Raw genomic sequence first — 12,852 nt, forward strand, 5'->3', positions numbered from 1 at the left:
GAACATTACACACCTTAGTTTACAAGCTAAATTAAGGGCTTTCTTATTAGTTATAAAAGTCGAAGGAAGGAATGGGAGAGCAGCTATTGAGAGATGGAAGAAGTACCTAAGTCCACTCTAATGTGCTCATTGGCTTCAGCTGTGTTCTAGGTGCTCAGCACCTCCACAGTTCAGGTTCTAGCTGCTTCATGATGAGCACTCAGAATGTGACTTACCCAACAATAGTGTAAGGTTTTTAAAAAGTAAGTCTTAAGTGATTTTTCCAGAGTTTCTGAGTAAGTCAGTGACTGATTCAGTAATAGACAAAGTCATTTCACGCCCCCCTCCAGTGCCCTGCCTTCCCGCTGAACCAAATGTTCTCCACTAAGAGCAATCGAAGTCAGTTGTGGCTAACTCTCTGAACTAGTGTGACAAAAGTAGGTGCATTTACCAGAACTCTGTTGCAAAGTACTTTCTTTCTGAAACTTTTTTGGAGGAGGAAAGTAACCCTTTTACCTTTACAAAATCAATGCCTTCCGTTCTGTAACATGCTTTTGTTTTTTGCCTTCTGCAGAGTGTTTGGATTTGTTGCAAGGAAACAAGGTAGTGGCACAGATAACGTGTGCCACCTGTTTGCAGAGCACGATCCAGAGCAACCTGCCAGTGCCATTGTGAACTTTGTATCAAAGGTCATGATTGGTTCCCAGAAAAAAATCTGAAGCCTTCTTTGCCTGTGATTCAGAGCTTCTTCACTGACTTGAGGGAAATCAGCGTGGGAGAAAAAGCGTTCTTTGGGAGTTTGTAGCTGCATTATCCTGAACCTAACTGTTCCCAAGAAGGAAAGCAGAACACATTCTATCTGCATAACTTTACAAAGAGTGGGATCCTTTTTTTGAAGATGCCTCTGACCTATCAAAGCATTGGCTTTTTTCTTCAAAGGACAAACTTATGAGTAAATGCAGTTGGATGCCACCAAAACCCATAAAATCCATATCTGAATTAAACAGAGAAGAAAAACGTTACAGTTCAGGATTTTTATTATATTTCACACGCCATTTTCCATATTGTATTAGAAAGGTAAATATTTTCCCATTCATTAGATTATGCCTTTTTTCTGCAAGAAAATGTATTAAAACCACATCTGTTCTCTTACTTAGACACTTGCCACAGTTGCATCAGTGGTAGCTATAACCCTGGCAAAACAATGCTCTTAATAGAGTGGTGGTGGGCAAAGGATCATTTGCTCTTCCCCTCATCTTTATATGGTAAAGATGGGAGTTGATTGAGAAGAAAGATGATGTATGTTAGGAGAAGGTCGGTGCAGGTTGATTTATTTTAAGAGGAAATGGAATGGATTTTTCAGGCAGATCACTGCACGTTCAGTATGAAGAAAGCTGAGTTTATTTAGCTTGTCCAAATTTTAAATGGGAGAGGGATGACCAAAAAGAGTTGTGTGGAGAAAGTTTGATATATTCCTTTAATGGTGTTTTTGTTGTTGTTATTTTTATATAAAGAGTTAAGCAGGAGAGATGTTGTATTTTAATAATCACAGGATAAAAATGAGGGAAAAGCAAAGCAGAAAATGATTTTATATAATTTATATTTTTGCCTCTGCCAGATTATTTATAGTAGAAATAAAAATCTTGATATATGAATTTTCTTATAATAAAGCCATTCCTGAGCTTTATATTTTAGTTTTATTTTGTATAAGTGTAGTATGTTGCATGTGCCTTACTATAGAAGAGTTTCATATTTAGACTCTTGTTATACAGTATTAAAACACTTCCCAGCTCACATGTCTCTGAAATAATGCTTTTGACTGTGAAATCAGTCCTCCCTCCTCACAGTTGCTTACATACGTGTTCTTTTTGACAGTTTTTTTTTTAAAGGAAGGGTTTTGTTTTTAATTTTGCAATTTGTATAGATTGATATTAAATTTTATAGGTGGATTTTAAAAATAATTTCTTAAGTCAAGAAATCAAAAAGGGTCAGGGATATTTTTGTTACTTTTACCCATGTCCAAGATAGTCTGGCAGACATGTCCTTCATATGACCAAATAAGTCAACATAGTGGCACCCATATTTTATAAACCAAAATGTTACTCTGTAGTTAGTTTTATAACATATATTTAAACATATATATATACACTATAAACTAGGGTAGGTGACTTGTAGTAATTCTCTGTGGGTGAGTCTATACAGCACCGTTACCTCAGATAAACTTCGCAATTTGTGCTGCTCAAATTGCATAACTTATTTTGAGGTAACTTCAAAATAGCTTATTTCAAAACTTGGCGTTATTCCAAAAAGGAATGAGTGTTATGAGAATGCCAGAAAAGTGCACCCATTATTTCAAAATGTATTTCAAAATAATGGGTGTGTTTAAAGACATGGAATTGCTATTTTGAGATACTTCTGGTATTCCCAAATAGCCCCGCTGTCAAGACATAGCCGATGAGAGTGGTGGACCTATTTCTAGTCTATTGCAAAATTCCCATTCACCAAAAGGGAGCAGAATTAAGCCCAGAAACAGGAATTGAGAGTTTACAGGTAACTGATATTCCCAATTGTTTGAGATATCACACATTTTCAGTTCCTTTGCTTTGAGGGTCAAATCTACACATCAGTGACCTGAAGCATAAAATGGTGCAGAGTTCTGTGCCCAAGGTCACAAGAGACAATGCGCTGAGTGGTAACTATCTCCATCTTGAGGCTTAAATTGCTTCAATCTCTTTTTACCAGACAATAGTTAGGAGGAATAGGAAAAAATAGTCACCTATCCTGATCCAAAAATCTCACACACTCACACACGTTGTTCTAACTTTTGTTAATAGCTTCCTTTTTTTAGAATTAGATCCACCATAGGCACTTTTTGCAGGCGACAAGGATAAAATTTGTTACCAAATTATTTGTATAACCACGAATTCAGTGTTAATAAATGTATACTTTTGTTTGGGTGCTTGGGGCAAGATTACAAATGCATGTATTTGGATCAGGAAGTGGCATAAATTAGTAGTAGGTATTGTATGTGTATATATAAAAAAATTTGGCAGTTCAAAGTACAGCTACTATTGAAGCAACAATGGCAAGTGCCTCTGATGTGTACCAAATAGCTTTCATTCTTCCATCAAACAGGTTCATTAATCAAACCGTATTTAGATACCATCTAAAAAGAATTCAGCGAGATTGTTAACCCCTTGATCCCTTTCAAAAACAACGGGACCAGTAGGAATGTGAATGTTTAACTGGCGGGGCCTGGAACAGTTCCCCACCTACTGCGGACAGGGGCTGTTCCAGTCATCCAAAGGAGGCCCTGTCCACAGCAGGCCCAGGTGCCACTCCAGCATTCCAGAGCAGCATCAGTCCATGGTAGGCCCAGGTGCCTGGCAGGTAGGGGTAGCTCCGTCTAGGCTGGAACAACCCCTGCCTGTGGTGGGAGGACGGCTCCAGCCCTGCAGTGGGTGAGGGGGCACTCGAGCCCAGCTGGGCTGGAGCGGTCCCCCACTACTTACTTCCTCTTCAATATGTTTAACTGGTTAACCAATTAAACTGAATTTGACATCCCTACGGACCAGTGGCCCAAGTAGCAATTCTGGTTGGTTCCATTAGAATAAACAAACTGGTTGCTGTTGGTTATCGTTGCTCTCTTTTTGGTTTCATTTGGAGGACTGACATTTTTCAGGAACCAGAAGGCTGGTAGATCCATCCATTACTTGGTTCTGAAACGTGGCTGGCCAGTTGAAACTTAGGGTATGTCTACACTAGCCCCCTAGTTCAAACTAGGGAGGCTAACGAGGGCGACCGAAATTGCTAATGAAGCATGGGATATTTAAATATCCCGCGCTTGATTAGCATAGTCCCAGCCAGTCGCCATTTTGGAAACTGACTAGCCCGAAGTAACTGCCCGCATCTACACGCGGCAGAGAAGCGGGATTCCGAGATAAACCTCATTCCGCGAGGAGTAACAATTAATTCAAACTAAGGGGTTTAACAGTTAATTCGAACTAAGAGGTTTATCTCGGAATCCCGCTTCTCTGCTGCATGTAGAAACAGGCAGTTTACTTCGGGCTAGTCAGTTTCTAACATGGCGACCGTCCGGGACTATGCTAATCAAGCACGGGATATTTAAATAACCCGTGCTTCATTAGCAATTTCGGTTGCCCTCATTAGCCTCCCTAGTTCAAACTAGGGGGCTAGAGTAGACGTACCCTTACTGAATATTCTCAACTGAAATTTCTCCTCCAGTTCAGTTGGAGATTCTTCGCTAGGGACATGAATTAAATCACACCCATGCTCCATCTAATCCATTGGGTGAATTATGGCTCTCGGATTCTTTCCGATTCTGTGCGAAATAAGTTAGGTTTATCTTCGTAACAGCTGTTGAACAGCCTTTGGCACTACTCTGCTGTGGATGGAAAGTTTGATTTCCCATAGACGGGCTTTGGCATTGTGTGTCTTAACCTGCATTCCTTGTGCATTCTAAAAGCCTGTTGAACTTGTTGGGCTTTGAGGAGCAGTAGGAATTCAGGCCTGGGCTCCTCATGATGCTTAATTGGGAATTTGTAGGTTGTGCTGAGTAAGGGGAATGAAGAAGTTGCCATAGTTACAAAGAGACTCTTTCTAATGTGTGTTCCTTTTTATGGTATATTACCACATGCTTTGTTTTCATATGGAATATATTTAAAACACAAAGAAAATAGTACAGTAAATATAATTGTGTAGTATATGCATAAACACATGAATACAACTTTGGTTCATGGTAAATATATGACTAAATAGTACAGCACTTTCCTTCTAAGGATTTTAATAGATTTGTATATGCAGTCTCATAAGTAATACCAACAAGTTGCCACATGTATTTAGCCATGCTCCCATTAACCTGCTTGTTAAATGTGCTACTATAATCTTACAGTGTTAAGCTACAAAAATGCGGAAAGCCATGTTTTAAAGGTTTTAATTGAATGGTTCCTATGTATTCAACAGTATCATTACAATTCTGATGTTTCCTTCTCTGCCTTACCTATTAGTGATTTTTGCCTTTTTCTTGAAACTGTAAAAAACAAAAAGCATCCATTATGTAAATGAATGTTCTATAAATTCTTTGTATAGTCATTTTCTCTGCTCTTTAAATATCACATCTATTCAGATTATAATAAAATTATGAATTTGAAAGCTCACAGCAGAGTTTGAAAATGGTCTGTTTTTATCTTGGCTGATATGCTTCATGCTGCTCACACTGACTAGGGGCATTTTGAACCAAGGTTTTGTATCTGCTGTCACAATAACTCCCCATCAAGGCTAACACTGTGACATAGGACCTGTGCCAAAGAAAACTGTAGCCTAATTGAGACCCTCATTCACTCACCTAATGTAGTAGGTTTGGATTTTCAAACCATGTGCTGCACCTACTAGAATCAGTGGGAGTTCTACAATTTACTTCAATGGGAGCTGTGAGGCCAATGCTGTTCTTGTCACAATCCCACCCATCATTTCTCATTCTACAGCTTTTTATGCTACAGATGGCACTACAATAATGAGAGTATATTGAAACACAGGGATCAAATTACCATCACTATGCCTGGTGATGACTAGCACATTAATTAAGTAAAGATTTATGTCTGTTACTGTTCTCTCATCAGATACTTGCTGGGGATAGGGAAATGAATCTGACTGCGATTTCTTTGGAACTCCCCCCTCCAAAATAAACCAAAGGTAAACATGGAAGAGAGAACAGAATAAAACTCTAGGAGAGCTGGAAATAGTTACCTCATTAAAGTACATGGCATCGCTGCTATAAATCACTAAGGCAGTGTTTCCCAATTTTATTTGGTCACGGAACCCTTTTCACCTTAAAATAATTTCAAGGAACCCCTAGGGTTCCCAGGGTAAAATTTGGCAAGCAAAAAAAAAAAAAAAAAGAAATAAGCCCCGCCAGAATTGGTTGAGCAAAAAACCCCTGCAAAATACACTGTCTCTGTAAGAGGGGGCGGGGCAATGCCACGTTCTCGCGGAACCCTTACTTTCACTTCGCGGAACCCCGGGGTTTCATGGAGCACCAATTAGGAAACACTGCACTAAGTTACACATGCGTTCTGCACTAAAGTCGTTGATGTTTGTAGGAACTGATGCATTATAAGTCCTCCCATTCCCTGCTCTTAAGTCTCTCACACACATAAACACCAATTTGTGCACACACAAAACAATTTGTGCAAATGGAAGTCAGCTGTGGAAAAAAATTCCCCCTTTAAATTGTTTCACTATAAGTCTCAAGTTTTTTGGAACGTATCTTGGACTTATAGTGAGACAGCCTGTACAATTTGGGGTACCCCTTTTCTTTTTATAATCCACCACGAATCCTGTATTACAGAAAGATTCCATTTACATAGCACTATGGCAGTGTTTCCCAATTGGTGCTCCATGGAACCCCAGGATTCTGCGAGAGCGTGGCATTGCCCCGCCCCCCCTCTTAAATAAAATTGGGAAATACTGCAGTATGGTATTTCAGGGCAGTTGTTAGATTTGTTTGTCCTCTCTATACATTGCATTTTCATTATGGTCTAGGAATTGTTCTTTATAAAGTAATCAATATTTGAACTATTCTGTACACAGTTACCAAAGCTATCAGTTAACCTTCTAGGAAATATAGTTGTGTATTTATTTAATATTTATCATATAATTTAAGAATTCAGTAAGTAGAAGCTCTTGTTACATATTTCTGAGGCAGTAAGAAAAAGTTGATAATGTCCTTTCTATGGGGAAGAAAATGGAGGGACATTTTCATTCAATGCAGATGACTGTTTAACTTTACAATCAAATTAGAAACAATTTACAATCAGATGACTGTTGTTCAACTTTAAGGAGAAATGTGAAGTGTAGGCATAAGGGCTTTAAGAACTGATCATGAAAGGTCTGCGACAGAGTTAACCAGATTACTTCACGGGCAGTAGCTTGATCTGCATAATTTTGTCTTTGAAAGCACACTCGAAAGACATCAAAACCTTTCTTTGTCACAACAATTCAGTGAATTTTGGAAAGGCCCTGAAGAGAATGGCTGGATTATTAAGACACAGGCTTCTTCTGTGTGAGCTAAAGAGAATTTGGGATTGGAGCAAAGTTCTCAAACTGTGGGTTGGGACCCTAAAGTGGGTTGCGACCCTGTCTTAATGGAGTTGCCAAGGCTCACATGAGATTTGCTGAGGCCCAGGACTGAAACCACAGCACTGGGGCTCTGGCCAAAGCCCAAGGACTTCATCCCTGGGTACCAGAGTTCAGGTTACAGGCCACGGGACTGAGGCAGAAGCCCCTGGGCTTTACCTTCGGCCCTAGGGTTGTCAACTCCCTAAATGCGCAAAACTGAACACCATGCTCCATTCTCCCCATCCCTTTTAAGGTATCGACTCAGGCCAGCTCCCCTCCCTCCATCACTCGCTCTCCTCCACTCACTTTCTGGGCTGGAGCAGGACTTTGGGATGCAAGAGGGGTGATGGCTGAGGCCCTGGAGGTTTTTTGCCTTCCTCTGTAGCATGGGGCATGAATCACATGCTGAAGGATTCTCTGCATCTTGGGGTCTTCAAACCATCATTTGAGGACTTCAATATCTGAGATATAGGTGAGAGGATTATTCTAGGAGGGGTGGGTGAGATTCTGTGGCCTGCACTGTGCAGGGGGTCAGACTAGATGATCATAATGGTCCCTTCTGACCTTAAGGTCTATGAGTTGGAAGGTGGGCTTGGGAGTGGGACTAGGAATGAGGGGTTCAGGGTATTGGAGGGCGATCTGGGCTAGAGCCAAGGGGGTTTGGAATGTGGGATTGGGCTCAGGAAGCAGGAGGTTGGGGTGCAGGCTCTGGGAGTTTGGATGAGGGAGGGAGTTCTAACCTAGGGAAAGAGTTCATGGTGCGGGTTCCAGATGGGCAGCACAGCGCGGAAATAAGGCAGGCAACCTGCCTGCTTTGACTCCACACTGCTCCCAGAAGCAGCCAGTATTCCCAGTCTCCTAGGTGAAGGCACATTCCCAGTTTGAGAAGCACTGCATAGTGTGTGCTGCCCACACCCACTGCCCCCAGCCAATGCGAGCTGCAGAGGTGGTTCTGGGGATAGGGATAGTGTGCCCTAGGAGCTGGAGGGAAATGTTGGCCACTTCCAGGAGCTGCACAGAGCCACGGCAGGCAGGGAGCCTGTCTTTGCACTGCTGACTAGACTTTTGATAGTTAGGTCAGCAGTGCTGACCAGAATTGCCCGGTTCCCTTTCAACCAAGTGTTGTGATTAAAAACCAGATGCCTGACAACCCTATTTCTTCCCTTCCCCCCTCATTCCTAGCAGGGGCAGCGGGGTGGAGACAAGCTTAGATTTTGGTTCCCCCTTCCTGGTGTAATGTAGTGATTTTTGTTGTTAGAAGGGAATTGTAGTGGAATAAACTTTGAGCACTTCTGGATTATAGAGCTGTTGGGACAGTGCATGCTAACAGGGACTAATCTGGCTACAACTACTCGAGAGAGATCTTGGAGTCATTGTGGATAGTTCTCGGAAAACATCCACTCAGTGTGCAGTGATAGTGAAAAAAAGCAAATAGAATGTTAGGAGCCATTAAAAAAGGGATAGAGAATAAAACAGAAAATATCTTATTGCCTCTATATAAAACCATGGTACGTCCACATCTTGAATTCTGCATAAAGATGTGGTCACCTCATCTCAAGATATATTGACATTGGAAAAGGTTGAGAAAATGGCAACAAAAATGATTAGGGTTTTGGAAAGGGTCCCATATGAAGAAAGATAAAAAAGACTTGGACTTTTCAGCTTAGAAAAGAGGAGACTAAGGGGGGATATGATAGAAGTCTATAAAAATCATGACTGGTGTGGAAAAAGTTATTTACATATTCTTGCAATATAAGAATGAGGGATCACCAAATGAAATTAATAGACAGCGGGTTTAAAATAAACAAAAAAGGAAGTTTTTCTTCACTCAGTGCACAGTCAACCTGTGGAACTCTTTGCCCAGCGTGTGGTGAAGGCTAGAACTTTAACAGGGTTCAAAAAAGAGCTGGATAGAATCATGGTGGTTAGGTCCATCAATGGCTATTAGCCAGGATGGGTAGGCATGGTGTCCATAGCCTCTGTTTCTCTGGAACTGGGAGACAGGGGAGGGATCACATGAGAATTACCTGTTGTGATCTCTCCCTCTGGGGCATCTGGTATTGGCCGCTGTCAGCAGACAGGATACTGGGTTAGATGGACCTTCAGTCTGACCCAGTATGACTGTTCTTAGATTCTTAATACTGCCCCACTCCTCCCAGCAGACTGAACCCAGCTTGTTGCTCCAATTTATGTCTGGCAGAAATAGGCTATAAGTACATCAGAGTATCAAATCAGAGTAGGCTATAACTACATATAGGAAATTAGGACTAGATCAGGCTTACAACAATAGCGGATTTATGGTGGTGTAACCAGGTTGGTGCTATATGATACAAGAGAAAAATGATAAAAGACAAAAACACCATGTCACCGATGGGTGAGCGCTTTTCACAAAGCGATACCTCTATAGTTAGCTGATCAGTCCTCAACCTCTAAGGAAATTTGCACAGCACTTTCAAAAGACAAGGCTGGGAGCTTAAATACTAAAAACTAAATATAATGGGTTTTATAAAGCTTTATGGCTTTTATAAAGATTTATGGCTTATTACAACAATCTGCCCTATGTCTGCAGAGGTTTTAATGGACCACTTCACCTTGATTAGTCTTTTATAATATGGATTAACTACTGATGCTAAACAATCTGCCCCACCTTATATTGAGCTGTGACATTGAGCTGTACCTGAAGAGCTCTACAACAGTAGCTGATCCAAAGAGATGTTACCTCACCAACCTTGTCTCTCTCAAATTAGTGGATGGAACAGTGCTGTAGAAGTAAGATGTTTGGGGCATAATGTGCCCCATTAGTTTTTAAGCAGCCCTTCCCATTCAATCCCATACAGAGTTATGTTTCAAAAGAAGAGGGCTGCTGGATTTTACTAAGTCTTGTTGTGCTGTGGCTCATAAAATTGCATTGGAAAAAAATAATTCATGCTGACTTGGATTAAAGCACTCTCGTGCAAACAGAAAACTGTCTACCAATAATTAGAGACAGTGGATCCAACAGCCTCTGCGAGCCCCTGGGCAAGTGGGGAATGCTTTGTGCTCACGGAGCGGGAGGGGCCAAGGGTGGAAGAGGCAGAGCCAAGGTCATCCAACCCTTGGTGCTGCCTGGAGTCCATCACCCAGTGCTCCAGCAGCGATGTAAAGGGCCTGGTGCTTGGACTGCAGCAGCAGTGGTAGTGGCATCAATCCCAGGACCCTTTCAATTGCTGGTCCCCGGGGCAACTGTCCCTTTTACTCCCCCTCCTCCCTCATCCCATCTGTGGGCCTGATCAGAATCAAATCATTTCAGGCAGCTAGTGGTATGGGTGATTCCCAGCTGAGTCCTATGCTGCAAAACTAACTCCGTTTTGAATCTCTGGTCACATCACAACACATACATGAATTATTGACATCAGAACAAGCTTGCAGCAAATACAAGTAACAGGGCTATCTAAATGCTTAGAGCCACAAGCCTGGAGTTGTGGGTTCTAGTTGTAGCTACGCTGCTGACTCACTCTGAGGCTTTGAAAACAACAAGTAGCCCTGTGGCATCTTAGAGACTCACAAAAATATATTTCTAGTATCATGAGCTTTTGTGGGCACAACCCACTTCATCCGATGATGAGCTGGATATTGTATATTTTTGTGAGTCTCTAAGATGCCACAGGATTACTAACATGGCTACCTGAGGCTTTGGTTTTCCCATCTGTTTCATCAGTTTAATAATATTAGGCCTCCCCCACCCTTGATAAAGGGCTTTGCTCCCCCATGGTGGGCTGCTGGAACATATCAGTCTGTTCCAGTCTCTGGCAGAGCTCTCTTGGCTCAGGTTGAAGAGCACTCCCCAGAGAACATTCCAGCCACAACAGTAAGCACACAGAGCAGAGCTAGGCTGCTGGCTGAAAAATGACTGTTCATAAAGTGCCCCACATTGCTCTTGCACCGTGCTCTTTCTTTGGAATCAATCCCAGTTCTGCTCCCTTATACTTATGCTTCTCTCTAATTCCCAGTTTCCTGTCTCATACTCCGAGTGGCAATTGCACCTACCTAAATGTAGCTGCCCGTCCTTTCTTCCCACAGTTCTGCAATTTCTGGTGTAGGTGAAGCCATACCCACTACGGTTGACAGATACTTTCACAAAAAATCCCCAACATGGCGGGGAAAAAAATTGATTGAGCAAAAAAACCAAAACAAAACAAAAAAACCAGGGGACCAAACTTGTTGAATATCCCCACCAGCCTTCCATCCGAGAAAAACAGAAAATACTGGACAAGAGCCACAAATACCAGACTTTTCGGGTGAAAACCAGACACCTGGCGACTCTAATTCCCACATTTGACAACTGCAAGCTCACCTCCTAGCTTCCCCTCAAGTAGAAGTTTCGTGTGGAGAAAAGTCTGTATGCCTAGTTCTCAAGTGTTTTATGCCATTTCTGCAACATGAAGGAGCTACATGCTTGGGGCAAAGGGGAGGCACCTAAAAACACTTCCGTTTTCTATTTTTAACTATATTTTGCAGTCTGATGATAGTGAGGTGACATTCTTATGTTTCAAAGTTTGGATTTATTGAAGCAAAATGAGCTCTGATTGTGTTTTCCAATAATAACATTGTAAAATTATTTTAGGGACATAACTGTTCATCCTCAGATGGTTTTAGTTAGCAGCTGTTTATATCTTTACAAAACTGCCTAATTTAGATTTAATTACAAGTTGCCTGTGATCGCTTGCATGGCAGGAGAGCTCTAAGCTACTCATAATTCACATAACAGGTGTGCTGCACAGAGAAGTTAGATGCAAAAAATATGATGCTTGTTAGACAAGACGCACTTTGGGCAGGAATTGTAAAATGGGGTGCAATTAGTCAAGCTATACATTGAGGCTGTGTCTAGATTGGCATGATTTTCCGGAAATGCTTTTAACAGAAAAGTTTTTGGTTAAAAGCATTTTTGGAACAGAGCATCTAGATTGGCACGGACGCTTTTCCGCAAAAGCAGAAAAGCGTCCGTGCCAATCTAGACGCGCTTTTTCACAAAAAAGCCCCAATCGCCATTTTCGTGATTGGTGCTTTTTTGCGGAAAATTAATCTGAGCTGTCTACACTGGCCCTTTTGCGCAAAAGCTTTGCGCAAAAGGGACTTTTGCCTGATGGGAGCAGAATAGTATTTCCGCAAGAAGCACTGATTTCTTACAGTAGGAAGTCAGTGCTTTTGCGGAAATTCAAGCAGCCAGTGTAGACAGCTGGCTAGTTTTTCCGGAAAAGCGGCTGATTTTCCGGAAAAACTGGCCAGTCTAGATACAGCCTTATTCTCAGCAGAATCACCCAGCAATATGAGCTTTGTCCTCAGCAGGGAGCTGCTGCTGTAGCTGAGGGAGAAGTATCCCTCCCCCAGCCAGGCAGCTCTGTGTGTGGCAGCCCTGAGTGGGGCTCATTAAGCAGCTGCTGGGCCATGCCACCATGCAGTTTAGAAGGAACCTTGCCAGGCTCCATCACTGCCACACCCTGAGGCCCTGCTGCTGCTCAGCCTCTCACCCTGAGGTCCGGTGTAACGTTGGAAACGTGCTAGTGTGTCAAAAACAGCTATTGGGAGCCAATTGTGGTCACAGCTGTTTGTGATGCTACACGGGCCACCAGTCTGCTTCTTCCCACCCCCCACCTCTTTCCCTTGAGGTCCGGCCATCTGCTTGCTCTTTCCTTCCCTTTCTGAACCCAAGCCTTGCTCCTGAGGCTCCCCACCCACCACTCACTTCTTTCCATCCCT

General features: G+C 42.2%; 1 protein-coding gene across 11 annotated transcripts in view; it reads left to right on the forward strand.

The window, feature by feature from the left end:
* TNS3 (tensin 3) overlaps positions 1-5,156 on the forward strand; it is a 430,864-nt gene extending 425,708 nt beyond the window's left edge. For 10 of the 11 annotated variants that reach the window (XM_006136339.5, XM_006136336.5, XM_006136337.5 and 7 more), the window contains one exon: positions 554-5,156. In XM_006136339.5, coding sequence (XP_006136401.3) covers positions 554-698 — 145 coding nt within the window. In that variant the 3' untranslated portion in view covers positions 699-5,156. The remainder of the gene's footprint in view (positions 1-553) is intronic. The other variant, XR_012901850.2, reaches the window with a different exon arrangement.
* Positions 5,157-12,852: the final 7,696 nt, after the last annotated feature.

Source organism: Pelodiscus sinensis, chromosome 2 (genome assembly GCF_052426305.1).
Source record: "Pelodiscus sinensis isolate ZL-2025 chromosome 2, ASM5242630v1, whole genome shotgun sequence".
In the NCBI taxonomy this organism is placed as follows: Eukaryota; Metazoa; Chordata; order Testudines; family Trionychidae; genus Pelodiscus; species Pelodiscus sinensis.